At 37.0% G+C, this 17,556-nt stretch overlaps 1 protein-coding gene across 5 annotated transcripts in view; it reads right to left on the minus strand.

Annotated features, from left to right (window-relative positions):
* Nucleotides 1-17,556, minus strand: part of FCHO2 (FCH domain only 2) — a 95,090-nt gene that overhangs the window by 61,611 nt on the left and 15,923 nt on the right. For all 5 annotated transcript variants that reach the window (XM_001232743.7, XM_040655693.2, XM_015277664.4 and 2 more), the window contains exons 3-8: nucleotides 16,551-16,625; nucleotides 14,752-14,893; nucleotides 14,505-14,657; nucleotides 10,842-10,946; nucleotides 4,799-4,897; nucleotides 3,303-3,399 (exon numbers count right to left, since the gene is read on the minus strand). In XM_001232743.7, coding sequence (XP_001232744.3) covers nucleotides 3,303-3,399; nucleotides 4,799-4,897; nucleotides 10,842-10,946; nucleotides 14,505-14,657; nucleotides 14,752-14,893; nucleotides 16,551-16,625 — 671 coding nt within the window. The remainder of the gene's footprint in view (nucleotides 1-3,302; nucleotides 3,400-4,798; nucleotides 4,898-10,841; nucleotides 10,947-14,504; nucleotides 14,658-14,751; nucleotides 14,894-16,550; nucleotides 16,626-17,556) is intronic.

Here is a 17,556-nt window from a genome sequence, read left to right on the forward strand (position 1 = left end):
GAAGATTCTAATTCTGGAACAAACCAAATTTTTTATAGAAGATTAACACATCAAGTAAATAAAGTCAATGATATAACACAAATATATAATAATATATATTATTTGTGGAATAAATACATTCCACAAATATGGAATTTACATAAACTCCAGTATCAATTTAACATCTACTTGGGTAGAAGAAAAACAGACATTTTCTGACATGTCATAAACAAATTTTCCAAAGAACATGAACCAGCAGTTTATCTCAAATGGAAAACAGATTCACCTGAAGTGGCCAGCAATGGTTTTGATAAACAATGCAAGACAAAAGTATCTTCCAACCGAGTTCAGTGTCAAATCTGCTATTAGGCCCAATAGCAGGAACACATAAACTTCAGAAAATGATTCAGAGAATGCATTAAATTCTGAACACAAGTCTGACTGTTTACTGAAGGTCCTGGCATCTCTCTTTCTCTTTTTCAAGGTTTTACATTTAAGTAATTTTTCTTATAACCTAAATTTTAAAATGTGCAACTCAACATTTTAACACTGAATAAGAGTAGAAAACAAATAACAAACAGAAATTCAGATATTGTGCTCTTTTTAAGATAAATTTGAAGAAGAAGTAGATGATAAAGTTCACTGGACAATTTACTTAGGTAACAGTTAAAAAAACAGCCCTTCTAAGGAAGTCCACAAGTAAGTTTAAAAAACTCACGAAGTATTATTGTTTGAGAGAAATTATATTTCGACTAGAAAACCAGTGCACTAAACTGTTCCAGTCTCTGCATATTAAGACTTCAGATAACAGAAATCAGCCACCAGAGGGAGCCCATATAATCCTGTATAAGGGGACATCAACACACACCGAGAAATTAAACACGTGCAGGTGAGAATTTAAGAAAGTAACTGTCAGAAAAAAAAGATTGTAAATTGTTTATAATTCACACAATAAAATAGCCTGCCTGTAGTACTTCCTTTTAGATTTGTATTTATACTTGTGTCTGTAGAAATAAGAAAGTGAACTCTGCTATAAGTTATTATAATTACAATTACAATATACTGAAATAAACTAAAATATTTTGTTATGCATAACATTTTATTCTAATATTCAGTATCTCAGAATGTCCCACCAACTAATTCAGTACATCGGCTTCAAAATAATATGGGACAGAGAATGCCTACATACTACTGATGGTTATTAAATTATTCCTTTCATCAGTACTCAAGACCAGAATCTTAAAAGCAACAGCTCTAAGACTTTTTTTCTACATTTGTGTTGTACTCTGAGTCTTCATCATTTTTATACAGTGAATACTTTGATTTCTCTGAAAAGCCGTCTCCTTTTCCAGGGCAGTTAGTAAGTTCACATCACAGAAAGACTTACAGCATTTGCACCATGGGTTAAAATACCTTTCCACCAAGAAAGCACTAACTTGTTGAAAAGCATGTTTTGAACCAAGAAAAAGCTTTCTCTCCCACACTGGATGTTTCTGTTTCATTCTCTGAGTTATATGACTACAATTAAGAGTAACAGTGGCTTGTGTTTCCAGTCTCCTATCTTTAACATCTCATAGCTTTTTGTGATTTTGTATTCTTTAGATAATATTCTCCCCTTACATCAGAATTGCTATAAATAAAATAATTTCACTCTGTAAAAAAAAATATTCAAGGTGCATACAAATGTTTCCACACTAAAATTATGCTCTTTCCTTAAAATACAGGTTAAAAAAAATGAGATTTGCCATAGTAAATGCTTTTATTTGACTCAAGAGAATCCAAATGGCATTTGACAAAACCTATGAAGCAGCAAATAAGCCACACAGCGTGTGCAACTTCTCCTACTAGATCAGAAACTAAAGTTGTACTTTGCCTATGATTATTATGTTGTCCTACAGAAAAACACACTAACAGTGTGTATGGTCTGAAATGTACAGTGCTATGGGATACATTAGCGCAGGTCTTCATAAGCCAGGGAGTCATGATCCCGAATGCAAGACAGAGATCCGTAGCCACGACTACAGCTAGTCAAACAGGCTTCACTACTGAACATTCACCGTTATCTTAACCTCAGTCCAACTGAACATGAACTCCTGAAGCGCGTACTTTTTCTTTCCTATTCTTTATCTAAAAACTACAAGACACACAGGAAACATTTGACAATTGTTCCACACAGTCTTATCTCAGCCCACTGGGGTATCAGCACCACTGAGTGAATACGAAACAATGTTATATCTGGTCACCATATTTAACAATTCAGTAAAAATGCTCACGATATACACTGCTGTGCACACCTCTGCTCTGAAAAAAAACCTGAAGATGGTAGACAGGACTCTCAACACAAGAAAACTGAATTCCTGTGCTCACACAACTAGTGACCATATACCCATGTCTGAATACTAAACAGAATTCAGTGTTTTTCCTGCAATGTTAGATACACAGTCTGGAGAGACTGTCTTTTTCTGCCAGCTGAGAAAAGTCTTATACAACACATCCAACAAGTAATATTTTCAGAAAGTACTACTTGGTCTGATACTAGGTAAAGAAACGGCTAATTACAAGGGTGGATAGTGATAGGACAAGGGGGAATGGTCTTAAACTGAGACAGGGGAGACTTAGGTTAGGTAACAGGAGGAAGCTTTTCACACAGAGGGTGGTGACGCACTGGAACAGGTTGCCCAAGGAGGTTGTGGATGCCCCATCCCTGGAGGCATTCAAGGCCAGGCTGGATGTGGCTCTGGGCAGCCTGGTCTGGTGGTTGGGAACCCTGCCACATAGCAGGGGGGTTGAAACTAGATGATTACTGTGGTCCTTTTCAACCCAGGCCGTTCTATGATTCTATGATATGATTCTATGAAACAAATCACCACAGTATGATCTATTAAAAAGCATAATTTTATAAGCTAACCAAAGAAACCAGACCAACTATTATAAAGTTTTATAATCAGCTTCACCCATATCTGTTTCAAATATGTCAATAAATTTGGATTACATTTTGGAAATAAAATTTATGCAGAAGCATACAGCACAAAGAAGTTTGTATCAAGGACTGGTGTAGTTTAAAAGCTTCCTCAAAGACCTACATCGAGAGACTCAGAGCTACAAATTGCCACGCTTCATGAATATAAGCCCTACAAATGCATAATAATGTGCTATCAAATTTCTCTGAAACATTTAACATCAAAGAGAATCCATTCTGAGAATTCAAAATATAAGAACCTTACAGTGATAACACTTTACAAATAGGGTTTGACTTTTTGTTAGGTGTGGAAATCTGCAGTTCTAAATTAACATTTCCTCCTCCGTTATATTAAATCTCTTACCTGGTCTTTCCTTGCCAGTTCCTTTTGACTCAGCAAATTTCTGTATTAAACTCTCAACTGTAGTATTTGTCATGTTATTTATAAACTCTTCGTGTACCTTAAAAAAAACCAAAAACAACAGAACACCACTCGCAATGGGAGTTTTAATTACATTATTTTAATTACTATAATTTTTTATTTTAAGTAGTGTTTAGTATTAGCACTAGAGTTAATGTCACAATATCTCCCTATAAAATACAATAAAGAACTTCCAGAAATTATCAGGTATTTTATCAAGGAAATCCCCTTAGTGTTTTAGGAGTTGCAAATTTGTGAACAATACAGACATCAACAGGGAATGAAAGAATATAGCTAGATGGCAGGTATAGGATTTACTTCTACCTCTTCTATCTAAGTTACTTTTCTACGTACCATTTTCTGACTTTGTCAACAACATGTTCCATACAATGTCAGGAAGACAAGATGTCCCTTAAGCCAGCACCAGTTGAGGGTGTGAACAGTTACTGCTGTATTATCACACGTCCCACCTGCTACAGTAAAAGCACTACTGTTTTTATGTTTTTGGTCTGGCAAAGGAACAACCACATGCTGTTAATAGGTTTTTCAAGCAAGGCAGTACATATTTGCCTTAGAAATAAGTAGCACGAGCCTTGTGACTACCATTCATGAGCAGAAAACTGAATACTGAAAAAAAACAGTGACTCAAATGAAGAGCTCTCAAATAAATCTGCACTGCAATGCATAAAAATGTAGACTTTTCATAAGGATTATCAGTTAAACCAATTTGCATCTAAAGAAACTACAAAGCTACTTTTAAAACTAAAGTCCTTTTGCACACAAAAACCAAGGTGTATAAAACATTTTGAAGCTCTTGATTGATACAATTTGAAGTTCTAAGTAAAGACAATGTAAAATGATTGCTGATTTAGTATCTAGTGAACAAGACTTAGAAATACACCAAACCTTCTTCAAATTGTCAAAATCCACTCTGTTTTGTTAGCATAAAACTCAATGATCAATTGTTCAGCCTAGGAAGTTTTTACAGAATACTATAAAATTTGTGATCCCAAACTTACAAATGAAACAGAAAGCGGTAAAATTTTCGGTTCCTGTTGAATTTAGATACGGAATAGATTTCCAATACAATAAACAAAATCAGAGGTGATCACCCAGTAAGAAATTTCAGAAATGCTTGAATAAGAAAATAAACATATCTCAAAAGACCTCAATGGCTGTTTGACAGACATGGATATTTCCTTCAACCAGCTGAAAAACAACTTCAGCACACAGTCAGCATTTTATATATTTGGTAAAAAGAACCAAGACTGCTTGAAAGCATTTTAAATCCTCTGCTTCATTATTTACCTTCTTTTGGTTTAGAAGGTTACTGCAGTTTTGAAGATGTGATCCACAACACAGTAAGGAATGTTCTGCTTAGTAGTTAAGAAAAAATACATAGCTTAATCCAAATAAACAAATGATAACATAAAAATTACCTCTCCTATTTGTAAATGAATATCCTTTATAGTATTTGAGAATGATTCTATGATCTCTTTCATATGAAGTAGATGTGTTTCTTCAATGTCTTGAAACTTCTGTAAACCAATACAAGTCATTATTGATAATAAAGAATTTCTTGAAATGGTAAGCCTTAAACTGCAATAATTAAATATTCTAAACAGAAAAAAAAATCAATTATTTTTTCAGATCATTATAACAATTATTATGATGTTTAACAAAGGAAGGCGCAAAATCCACAGAACAGTAAAATAACACGTTTCTCAACACACCCTTTTGGAACCGTTACCAAGCTTTTCCACTGTCTTTTTAAACTTTCAACTATCTTGGTCTTTTGAAAGATCTGACTTATTTTGACTAAAAAGAAATAGGACTGAAGGTTGCTTTAGAAAAAAATTATTTTCTGTGTTACTTGCATTACCAAAAAGCTTCATCTGCTTTTTCATCTGATTCCAGAGATTCTATTTCCAGATCTGTTTTGCATCTCCTCAGCGCCCTCACTCTCCTCCTTGTCACAACAGATATGCATTTCTCATTTTTTTCCTTCAGTGAAATCTAACTCCTCTGCTTCAACTTTGCTTCATTCATTTTATCTTTAAATAGACTATATGTAACCTTTGCAGTTTGTCTGGAATTTTTTCCACTGTTCCACCATACCCAGATACCCATTTTAAAAGCACTTCAAACATTTTCTTTTCTGAGGACTATCAAGAAGGACTTCAGGGGACTGGGGCCGCTAGTGGACAGAGTGGGTGTATAGGTCATATTTTCTTCCATTCCTCCAGTAGCAGGGAGCAATACTGCGAGGAGCAGGAAAACTCTTCTCACAAATACATGGCTGAGAGGCCAGTGTAATCACAAGAATTTTGTTTTGCTTTGTTTTGTTTTACCACAAGGCAGTTTGTTCAGCACCTGGCCTTACGTCTGCTAATGGGTCTTTACCTGCATCACAGGGGAAAATGGACCTTCATACAGGAGCTGGCAGTACTTGCTGAGAAGGTTTTAAGCTAGGTATGAAGGTGAAGGGAATAAAACCAGGCCTGCTAGAGATAAGGACAGGTGAATGATGATGGGATTAGAGGCGAAGCAAGGGGCTCAGCTGAAATTCATCTACACCAGTGCACTTAGCATGGGCAACAAACAGGAGGACCTAGAAGCCATTGTGCAGAAGGCAAACTATGACTTAGTTGTCATTATGGAAACATGGTGGGATCACTCCTATGACTGGAGTGCTGCAAAGGATGGCTATAAACTCCTCAGAAAGGATAGGGAAGGAAGGAGGGGTGGTGGCGTGGCTCTCCATGTTAGAGAGTGTTTCAATGCTGTTGATCTTGGGGCTGTGAATGATAAGGTTGATTCTCTACGGGTAAGGACCAGGGGGAGAAGCCCACAAGAAGACTGACATGCTGGCTGGGTTCTGTTATGGATAGGATGAAGAAATGGATGAGGTGTTCAATGAAGAGCTGGCAGAAGCTGAGCAATTGCCAGCCCTTGTTCTAATGGGGGACTTCAACTTTCCTGACCTATGCTGGAAATACAATACAGTGTAGAAGCAGCAGTGTAGGAAGTTTCTAGAATGTATGGAAGATAAATTCCTGATGCAGCTGGTAAAAGAGCCTAACAGGGAAGTGCTCCTCTAGACCTGCTGTTCACAAACAGAGTACTGGCGGGAGATGTGGAGATTAGGAGCTGTCTTGGACAGAGTGACCATAAAACGGTCGAGTTCTTGATTCATGGTGAAGTCAGGAGAGGAGGCAGCAGAACTGCTACCCTGGACTTCTGAAGGGCAGACTCTGAACTGGTCAGGATGTTGCTAAGGAGGGTCCCTTAGGATTCAGTCCTGAAGGGTAAAGGGGTTCAGGAAGGCTGCTTGCTCCTCTAGAAGAAAGTCTTTCAGGTGCAGGAGTAGGCTGTACCCCTGTGCTGCAAGATGAGCTAGCAGGGAAAAAGACTGGCATGGATGAACAGGGAGCGTTTTCTGAGGCTCCAGGAGAAGAAGAGAATGTACCTCCTGTGGGAGAAGAGATGAGCAACTCAGGAAGAGTACAAAGAAGTTGTTAGGACATGCAGGGAGAAAATTAGAAAAGCAAAAGCCAAGCTTGAATTCAACTTGGCCACTGGAGTAAAAGAGAACAAAAATTTTTTTACAAATGTATTAACAGTAAGAGGACTAAGGAGTATCTCTGTCCCTTACTGGATGGGGCAGCAAACAAGATCACTGAGGATAAGGAAAAGGCTGAGCTTCTCAATGCCTTCTTTATGTCAGGCTCTAAAAGTCACACCAGTTATCCTCAGGCTACTCTATCCTTTGACCTGGAAGTCTGAGATGGGGAGCAGAATAAACCTCCCATAATCCAGGTGGAAACAGAGAACTACTACTTCCACAATGCCATGGGGCCAGATGGGACCCAGCCAAGGGTGCTGAGGGAGCTGGAGGAGGTGACTACCAAGTTGCTTTCCACCCTCTATCAGCGTTCCTGGTCAACTAGAGAGGTCCCAGAGGACTGGAGACTTGCCAGTGTGACTTTCATCTACAAGAAGAGCTGTAAGGAGGATCTGAGGAAGTGCAGGCCCATTAGCCTGACCTCAGTGCCAGGGAAGGTTATGGAACTGATCATCTTAAGAGAGATCACGGAGTATCAGGCCTAGCCACAACAGGTTCATGAAAGACAGGTTCTGCTTGACCAATCTGATCTTCTATGATTGAGCGACCCATCTGGTGGATGAGGAAAAGGCTGTTGCTGTAGTCTACCTAGACTTTAATAAAGCCTTTGACACTGTTGCCCACAGTATTCTCCTGGACAAGCTGGCAGCCCGTGGCTTGGACAGGTACACTTTTTGCTGAGTAAAGAACTGGCTGGTGGGCCAGGCCCAGAGAGTGGTGGTGAATGGAGTTAAATCCAGCTGGTGACCACTCATGAGTGGTTTTCCCCAGGGGTTGGTAATGGGGCCTGTCCTGTTCATTATTTTTATTGATGATCTGAATGAAGGCATTGAGTGCACCCTCAGTAAGTTTGCAGATGACACTGAGTTGGGAAGAAGTTTCCATCTGCCTGAGGACAGGAAGGTCCATCAAGGGGACCAGACAGTCTGCATCACTGTGCAGAGGCCAATAGCATGAAGTTCAACAAGATCAAGTGCTGGGTCCTACACTTTGGGAACAACAACCCTAGGCAATGCTACAGACAAGAGGCAGTGGTGGGAAGACTGTGTGGAAGAAATGGACCCTGGGGTGCTGGTCAACACTTGGCTGAACATGAGCCAGCAGCATGCCCAGGTGGCCAAGAAGGCCAATGGCATCCTGGCTTGTATCAGAAATAGTGTTACCAGCAGGAGCAGGGAAGTGCTCATCCCTCTGCACTCAGCTCTGGTGAGGCTGCACCTCAAGTTCTGTGTTCAGTTTTGAGCCCCTCACTACAAGAAAGACATCGAGGCCCTGGAGCGTGTCCAGAGGAGGGCAACAAAGCTGGTGAGGGGTCTGGAGCACAGGCCTTATGAAGAGCAGCTGAAGGAGCTGGGGTTGTTCAGTCTTGAGAAGAGGAGACTCAGGGGAGACCTTATTGCTCTCTATAACTATCTGAAGGGAGGTTGTAGTGAGCTGGGGGTCAGCCTCTTCTACCGGGTGACTAGTGATAGGACTAGAGGGAATGGCTTCAAGCTGCGTCAGAGAAGGTTCAGGCTGGACGTTAGGAAATACTACTTCTCTGAAAGGGTGGCCGGGCACTGGAATGGGCTGCCCAGAGAGGTGGTGGAGTCACCGACCCTGGTGGTGTTTAAAGAGCGTTCGGATGTTGTGTTAAGGGACATGGTTTAGCGAGAACCATTGGTGAAGAGCGAACAGTTGGACTGGATGATCCTGTGGGTCTTTTCCAACCTTAGCGATTCTATGATTCTATGATTCTATGATCTTAGCCTTGTAGATTAACTAATGCAAATGTTCTGATCAAGGACTACCTGAACACTGTATTATGACTATATAATTCATATCACAGGTAGAATCATTAACAGTCATTAACCAAATCGTTTATTTGCACTTTTGAAGGATCAGTCTGCTTTGAAGAGATACAGTGAAACATATCTGTAATGCTAAGATGCAAGTAAAAGTCACTCCTGCTGCAATAAAAACGAAAAAAATCTTTGACAGTATCTGAAATTGTCCAATTCAGCATGCACAGTTTTCCTAAGTTGTAAACATCATTTTTCTTTAAGTTTTACAATATGAAGAATTAATACTTATTCTTGAACTTTATTTACATGCAGACTGCTCAACACTGAAGTCATTTAAACAATCAACTGTATTCAATTCTAACTAAGACAGGAGGTTGTCAAAGAAAAATGATTTAGCACTTTCAGCTATTTTGACTGTTTCCAATTGACTATGCACAATGCGTTTAAATGTTTAAAAATGCAGTGTTTAAAAAAACAGGCTTCTAACAAGGTGTGGTGTCATTTTTTCTTAGCACCTGCAGAGCAATTGTAGTACAACTACAGTTTTACTCAGAAAAAAAGATCTTTCAATGTGAAGAATATCTGTAAAATCCAATTTCTAGACAATAAATCAAACTATATTCTTATTCCCCTGTAACTGGAATACAATCTTCCAGGTTTATTCCAGCAAAAAAAATACAACTTGCAACTCAACTTCTCAAAATCATGCAGTACAAGTCATTTCACTTTAACACTTTTAACAGAAAAGATAATAAATGACACAAAGGAAAAATACATAAAATTTACACAGGGAGTTCAGTGGAAACGAACAGGACATCTAAGTGAGGACATTACTATCTGATTACCGAGAACAAAGCTACAGCGATTCAAGATGCTGGTGCTTTCAGAATAATTTTACCTGAACTGTTTAGGACAATTTAAGTTAACTGATTTTGCACTGGAACAGCAGAGAATGACTCATTTCTCACTTACTTTTTTTCTAGATGGGGCTTTGTAGTGAACAGTTCTGGTATATTTGGTATTCTTTCTTTAACATCCGGGTTTAATAACTATTCAGATATCAGTAAGACCAAGTTCTAATGAAGTTTTCAAAGCAGCAAAGTGGAATTTAAAAGAGTAAAGTTTTTGATATGTCAGGATACACATATCTTCTTACTCTAAAATCTTAATTTCGGAGAAGTTAAGGAGTTAACTTTTCTACTTCTACATCTGTAATGAGTATGACTTAACTTCTTTCATAATTCCATCCATGCCTAAAAATTAAACTTTGAAACTAAGGAGAAGAACAAAGAATTTCAGACCAAAAGTAAAATTCTATCTTGTGAAAGTTTTTGAGTAAAAAAAAAAACAACCAACCAAACAAAACTAAACCCAACCCCTAAGCAAGTAAATGTGTCAAATATAACTAAGAGCAGAAATGCTAAGTTATGTTTTCTGAAATCTGGAACAGCGAAAAAATGTCTGCTATCAAGAGATTTGGAAAAGAAATTTTAACAAGCAGCAGCAAGAGCAAACATACAGAGAACTCGACATCCTCTGTAATATAGTGAAACTCTTTAAAATTCTAGATATTTCTTTGATGTTTGAATGATGTAAGGGTTTTTGACAACCTCAGCTAAGCCCCAAAGGGAAAACACTTTATCAAGCAGTTAATGAAATGTTTTGTCAGAATGATAATGCGAAAAACATGATGGGTCCCAATATTATAACTCCTATGAATGAATTGCAGCTCACCAGTAATTCGTAATTCAAAAGAATTTCTGTGTGATCACAATGCATCTACAATAATTTCAGAAGTTCATTTTCTTTTCTCACTAAAAATTTGCTCAGAATTTCTCTCTGGAGAGCTATTATTCCAGCGTGTCATTCAAGGACACTTCCATCAAAATACACATCGTCACTGTTTGTCTTTCAAACCTATTACTTTTGACAGTACAGCTTACACCAATTTCCAGAGAAGATCATTCTATTTCGAAACAATTCTTCAAAAGCTTTTATTTCAGACATCTTCAGAGAGATAAAACAGAAGATATAAATCTATTTCAAAAGCACCTCATTTAATATAACACTTACTTGTGCAGTTTCTGTCATTTTCTGTTCAAAATCAGATTTAACTGTAGCGTATTTCTCCACATACAGTTTATAGGTATCTGTAGCTTTCTTCGATTTAACTGTTGCCTATAGATCAGTACAAAAAATGTCAAATGTCACACACACAATTTAATCCAAGGTTTATAACATCACTATTAAGTGAAAGCCTAAGATGATCTAAGAAAACGTTGAGATGTATTAAAACATTAAAGTATCATAACAAATTTTTTTACCACAAAATAACTTACATTCGAGCTATTAGAGATTTCTGGTTTAAAACTTCTCATAAGCCATGTAGAAAGGCAATCGAACAACTACCTAACTTAAATCCTTTCTCCCTATCATCTAAGACTAACTTATGATATACTTATTGTTAAATCAGTATTTCAAAGTGTGTATTGCTGAAATTAGCTATTTATCCAATATGTCAAATATATAGATACTCAACAGAAAAACGGGAAGAAAGCCAGGATAAAATTCAGAGTAAACCATTACTACTGCAACTCTGAAATAATCAAATGCTTTTGGTTTTGTTTATTTAAAAGGTACAGTTCTCTGTTAGAAGTGAAAGAAGGAAAATAAGGAATGTGGAAAAAATAATGAAAACTGATTAAGAGAAGATACTTCAACATGAAATTTAGGTAGAATATACTGATGGGACAGAACCATGCAGCTCAGATTTGTTTACAGGGGTACTTATTGAGTTTACAAGGCACTGATTTTTTTTCCATCAATTGTTGATAATAAACCAAATTTTTTCTGTGTACATTACTTAATTAAAAGACAACAGAAAATATAGGAGAATCCCAATATTACATAGACAGGAAAACAACGAAATCATTCTTTTGGTAAAAGAAGTTGCTACTTTCAAAGTTTATAGTACAATATGGAATTAAGCTTTTTTAACCTTTGAAACTGCTATTTCCATGTTAGAAGCCAAATACTAATCTCCTCACCTTTTTGCTGGCTTCTTTCTCAGAACACATTTTTTGCACTGAAATTTCCCTCTAATTTTAACAACTCATAAATCACTTTCAGTTGATGACACCAGTGAAGACTGCATGTTTACTATTCTAGTTCTGAAATCTTCTTTCAAATGAGTCTTATTGCTCCCCAAAACAGCAACTACTACTCATCTGCAGTGAGTTGCAAAGCTGAGCACTAGCTATAATTTCCCAGTGAATTAATACCAAGATGCCTTCCAGAAGGAGATTATTCCATTCTGCAACCTCCAATGAAAAATAACTGAAAATCCTAAGTATAGCATTAGCATTTGTCCTTCTATAAATTACTATGTAAATGAACTCTGTATGCATGGGATTTTGAGACAAACAAAATATCCTCTGCCTCTGGTAATCATGCTTGTCTACAAACAGAATCATGAGTATTGTGTGCTTAAGAGCACCTACAGAAAACAGTTATTCAACAAGGCAGACAAAATGATGAAACACGTGAACATTTCACGATTAGCTACTAATCTTTTCTGAAAACAGGATGTGTCTATTCTCAGGTACAGCCATTGCTAGAATTCTATCTAGAAGATTAACAGTAACTGAAAGAACAAGGATCAGTAAAGAATTTTTTGTCAAGTCACTATAAACAGAGAAGTTAACATGCCAGAGAACAACAGGAAGTTATTACACAAGCTACCACTACCAGCTGCAGCAAAAACTGCAAGCTTTCATACTTCCTTAGATTCTTCAATAAAGTATCTTTCTAAATGTTAAGCTTTATGATAAGCTCTTGGCATACTGGCATGGATTCCCTGCTTTGCAATAAAGTGACTATTGTATCATTTTGATAAAAACATCTTTCATGTTCTGCTAACCATAATAAAACTATTCTCTGCCAAAAGAAAAATAAACGAAAGCAATCCTTATCACGTTATTGAAACTACAAGAGTAAATTTGAATAACGATGTGACAGAAATGATGTGATAGTCACAGTCGCAGGTTCCCAGCAGAAACCTTTTTTGAAGCATTATCTGAGTATCAACCATGCCCTAATTGTTTGAAAACAAAACAAAACAAAACAAAACAAAAACAACCCCTCATGGAAGATGTATAAAGCAGTAGAAAACTGCCTTCATCCTATGATGTTTCCTTTTTCTTTCCTCTGCAGCTGAACAGACATTAGCGAGACAGATTTTTTGTTGTTGTTGTTGTTTCTGACTGGACAAAGGATTGCAGCGTTACAACTCAAGAGCAAGCCTTCCATCAAGTCAACTTTTCCTACTGAAATCTTCAACTTTTCAATGCTTATTCATATCCAGAGTCCAATACGGATTGTTATTTAAAACACAATCCAGGAGAAAAAATAGGTTTATATTTGAGATAAAAACAATCAGAACATGGTCAATAGGATAATTTTTGCCATCAGTGAACCAACGTTATCTGCTCCACCGAAAAAAGGTGCTAGGATCATTCAACTAAGAACAGGTTCACATATACAAATCACATAACTGAAGCAGAAAAAGGCAGAAGTAGTAAGATTAAAGAAGAGAAGACACAGAGACAGGGAAACATAACTACTTTCTCCTACTACTACCTTGCCTCCTTGAAACAGCAAAACAGTTTCAGTGTTCCCTGCAGGTGCTCCCTACCATCTGCTTGGCACTGGCGAGGCTGCATCTGAAATGCTGCATTTAGTGCTGGGCCTTTCAGTGCAAGACACACCGGAGCTAAGGGATCTTTCCAACCTCAGCCATTCTGTTGTTCTATGATAGGATGAAAGAGATGTGGCTCCTCAGCCTACAGAAGAGAAAGCTCAGGGGGATCTCATCAGTGTACATGAAGGTAGGGTGCAAAGCAGACAGAACAAGGCTCATTTCAGTGGTGCCCAGACACAGGGCAAGAAGCAACAGTCACAAACTGCAACACAGAAAACATTTCTACACTGTGTGAGTGACAGACTACCAGCACAGGTTGCTCAGAGAGGTTGTAGAACCCTCTCCTTGGAGATTTTCAAAAGCCATCTGGACATGGTCCTGGGCTACTGGGTCCAGGTGTCCCTGCTTGAACAGGAGGGTTGCATCAGATGACTTCAGAGGTCAATTTGAATCTTAACCACTCAGTGATTCTGTGAATGGATCAAACTTTCCCCATGACACAAGGATAGTGCTAAATGCAGCATCAGGATATTCGTCCCTAGGGGTTTTGGTCCATGTAACTTAAATTAATACTGAAAGTAATGTCAGCTTATTTTTCTGTTCAATGGAACAGACTTCAAATACTCCTATAATTAGCTACTTTGTCTCAGTTGAAAGGACAACACAAAAGTTCCTACTCCTCAATTCAAAAACAAGTACAGTCATTGTACCTGCCATTGAGTGTTGGCATATTTATCTAAGAAAATGCGTCCAAGAATGTAATAGATGATGAAACAACTATACACAATTTCTGTAAAGGCTACTAAGAAAAATTATTATGTGATGCAGGTAATCATAGAATAAAGAATGAGAGTTGCAGTGAAGTTAGAACAGATAAGGAAGTATAAACAAAACATTAAAAAGGCATTCAAAGTTTTTATATTATAAAATAACCATAGTTTACCTATTTTTAACCCTTTCAAAGCATTTTACTTGCTAATATAAAATGAATGGATTAAATTGACAACACAATTAATTTTAAGATGTCACAGAACTACCTTATCAATTTCTCTTGGTGTTGCTCCTTCCTTTTTCAAACGTTCTTGTTCAAGACATTTTGCATTGTAGTTTTCCTTTGACTTCTGTAATGCCTGAGTGATACTTTGAATGTTCTGCACTGCTTCCAATGTTCCTGAAACTTCTTCTTTAGTCTGCCAAATATTATATAGTTGTCAAAAAACAAATTATTTGAATTTCAATGTTAATAAGTCTTTGGACATGCATAAGAAAAAAAAAATCAATGACCTTTTTATAAGCTTTAATTTGTTCGTCTCCATACTTGTGAACTTCTTTTATCAGCTCTTGTAATCTCCGCACAAGATCCAAGTGGCAGCTTGCTAGTTTTTCTGTTGAGGTTTTGAAAACATCCCAAACTGGTGCAAATGTCCTGGGTTGAGGAAAAAAAAATTAAAATCAGCAAGACTTTTCTTAATAGTGCTAAAGCATAATGACTATCTTTACAGAAATTAAACTGTGTCCCTAAGCTGAAACAAACGAACAAAAATACCAACAACTGCTATAAATTATGTAGTTTTTAAATCTTTCAAGTGTACAGTTGATCACTGAGAAAGTAACACCTCCTATTTATTTCTATGGAAACTACAACAGATACAAGGAGCACAATAACATGTTTTGAGAGGACAAATTACAAAACACTCTTTTTCAGTGCAGTCACCACAGTTAGTTACGCATTTTCACCAGTGATGAACAAAAGCCTGAATGCCACAATTGCAAAAATCTGCACCAGTGGAGATGACCCACTGTCGCTACTGCTGAAACACACCAGTCATCACCTCACTGTGCTCACATCCACTGTTTCGTCTCTATAGATGTTCAGTAAGTGTCGATGTACATCAATGGGTTGCCCCTGTGCTGCCATCTGTCACATAGCAACAAAATGTAATGGAATACAGGTGGGAAGGTTCAACCTCTACTGCCGTAACACCACCGTCCACCCCAATGTCATGGACCAGCATAATAAAATAGGAGGCATTACTTTTGGAGCATCCTTCATACCATCTAATAACTGGTTTTTACTCATTATAGTCAATAAAGGTAAAATGTAAAAGTTGGTTCACTTCTCAGTCATCAACACATCAGAATGATACACGATATTCCTAAAGATGATGCAAGAACAGCTCAAAAATTTGATGTGTAAGTATTTTTATATGCATACTGTAACAGTGCAAAGAAACTTAACATTATTTACTAGCTACATTTCTGATTGTTGTAAATTATTACAGCTGCAAGATGCAGGAAAAAATGTACTGGCAAAGATTATCTGCCACTAGAAGAGATCTACTGACCAAGAGAGGATAACCATATGTTAGAAGAAAATGGGGGACATGTCATTCCTCAAATTCAGATTTCTTGAATTGATTTATTGAGCTGAGCTGAAGATGCACTCCAACCCGTTTTCTGATTAAAGCTTCTGCAAAATTGGTACCATTTTACAGCCTTTAAAACGTCGATGCTCCTACACAAATGCATACACAGAACCTTCAAAGAGTAGCAACAAGTCAAACTATCCAATGACAACTCCACATTCTAGCTCTGATTACTAGAAATAAAAAGAAACTTCCTCTCATCTAGAAAGTCTGAGCTACTGCCCTGATATTTCTAACAAAAACAATGAAGAACTTCTCATCCATTATTCATTCTATTCTTTCATAAAACTTAACCCAAATATAAAATTTTATCTCCTCAAAATTAGTAGGTTTGGAAACATGTAATACTAAGTCAAGTTCTTTACTATGTCTGAAAAGAACTTAACCTTGAAACCCCGAACACAGAGCAAACAGCCTACCTATGACTGGTTAGGGATTTTTTTTTTTTTCCTCAGTGACTAAAGAACTGTACTGTTATGTTCTTGTCATGGCTGCACAATATCTTGCATGGTTGCACAGTAGTTGAAGGACTATTAATGATTTTTAAAGGTGACAAAGTTATGTTGCCTTCAACATCATCAATAAAATATTCAGAATCAAACTGGCTTCTTACCATGTACACTGTTAATTATTTGTCTTTCATATACACTTACTTACCCTAGTTGTGTGTAATTGCTTGCTGATTTGGCAAGTTTTGTCATTGATCTTGAATATGCTTCCTCTATAGTAGCCCTGTCAAAAAAAATGATCAAAAAGCATAATTTAAATTCTTAAGGTATCTGAAGACAGGCTAACATGGATTCTAAAGATGCAAAGCACAGGACTTTCTCCTTCAGCTGAAAATTACTCCATTTTAACAATCTCTCAAAAACTATATGCAAAAACACCTATGTAAACAAAAAAAATAAAATAAAATAAATCCAAGAACATTGTGATAGAATGTTGAAGTGAACTGCAGTAAGTAAAACTGAATGACCTCAGACTTGCAAAATATAACATTTTCCTTCTTATATATTCTGTGTTTCCTTCTGTCTTTAACATTCTTTGGTAACAGTGAGAATAAAGTCACATAATGATCACCTGCCTAACACTAGAGTTTTATAGAACAAAAAGATCAAACACGTTTGTAACAAAATCATTAAATAAGCTGAATGCTTACAGAGCAATCATATTTGATGATCACAAATAACATGGGGTCTTATCCTGTCTTCACAGTTTCAGGGCTTTTGTTTGTTTGTTTTGCTTTTGTTTTGTATTTTTAGGTTCTTTGCAGAGTGGTATTTGAGTTCGGAAAGCAGTAATTTAAAATACAGCAAAATGTATTGTGTTCCACTGTTTATGCTTACTTTTTAAAGAAGGATCTCTCAATATATTCTGATTTCTTCAGGACAACCTCTTCCCTACAAAAAGTTTCACTATAGTTTTCCTACACTCATAACCGTATTTTTACTTGTCTTTTGGAGATTCAAAAACTGGTCTTCTGGAGATTCCAGGAGTCACCATTAATTACCCCTATACTGGCGCAATTGCCATGGAGTGTAGTCACACAACATATAATAGCAGTGACTCCTTTCAAGTCTTCCTCCCATCAGCTTTCCTCACCATCCTATTAACTAAGGTTAACATACACAGTTTAAATTTTCCACCCAAAAATCAGTATTCA

Source organism: Gallus gallus, chromosome Z, assembly GCF_016699485.2.
Source record: "Gallus gallus isolate bGalGal1 chromosome Z, bGalGal1.mat.broiler.GRCg7b, whole genome shotgun sequence".
Classification (NCBI taxonomy): Eukaryota; Metazoa; Chordata; class Aves; order Galliformes; family Phasianidae; genus Gallus; species Gallus gallus.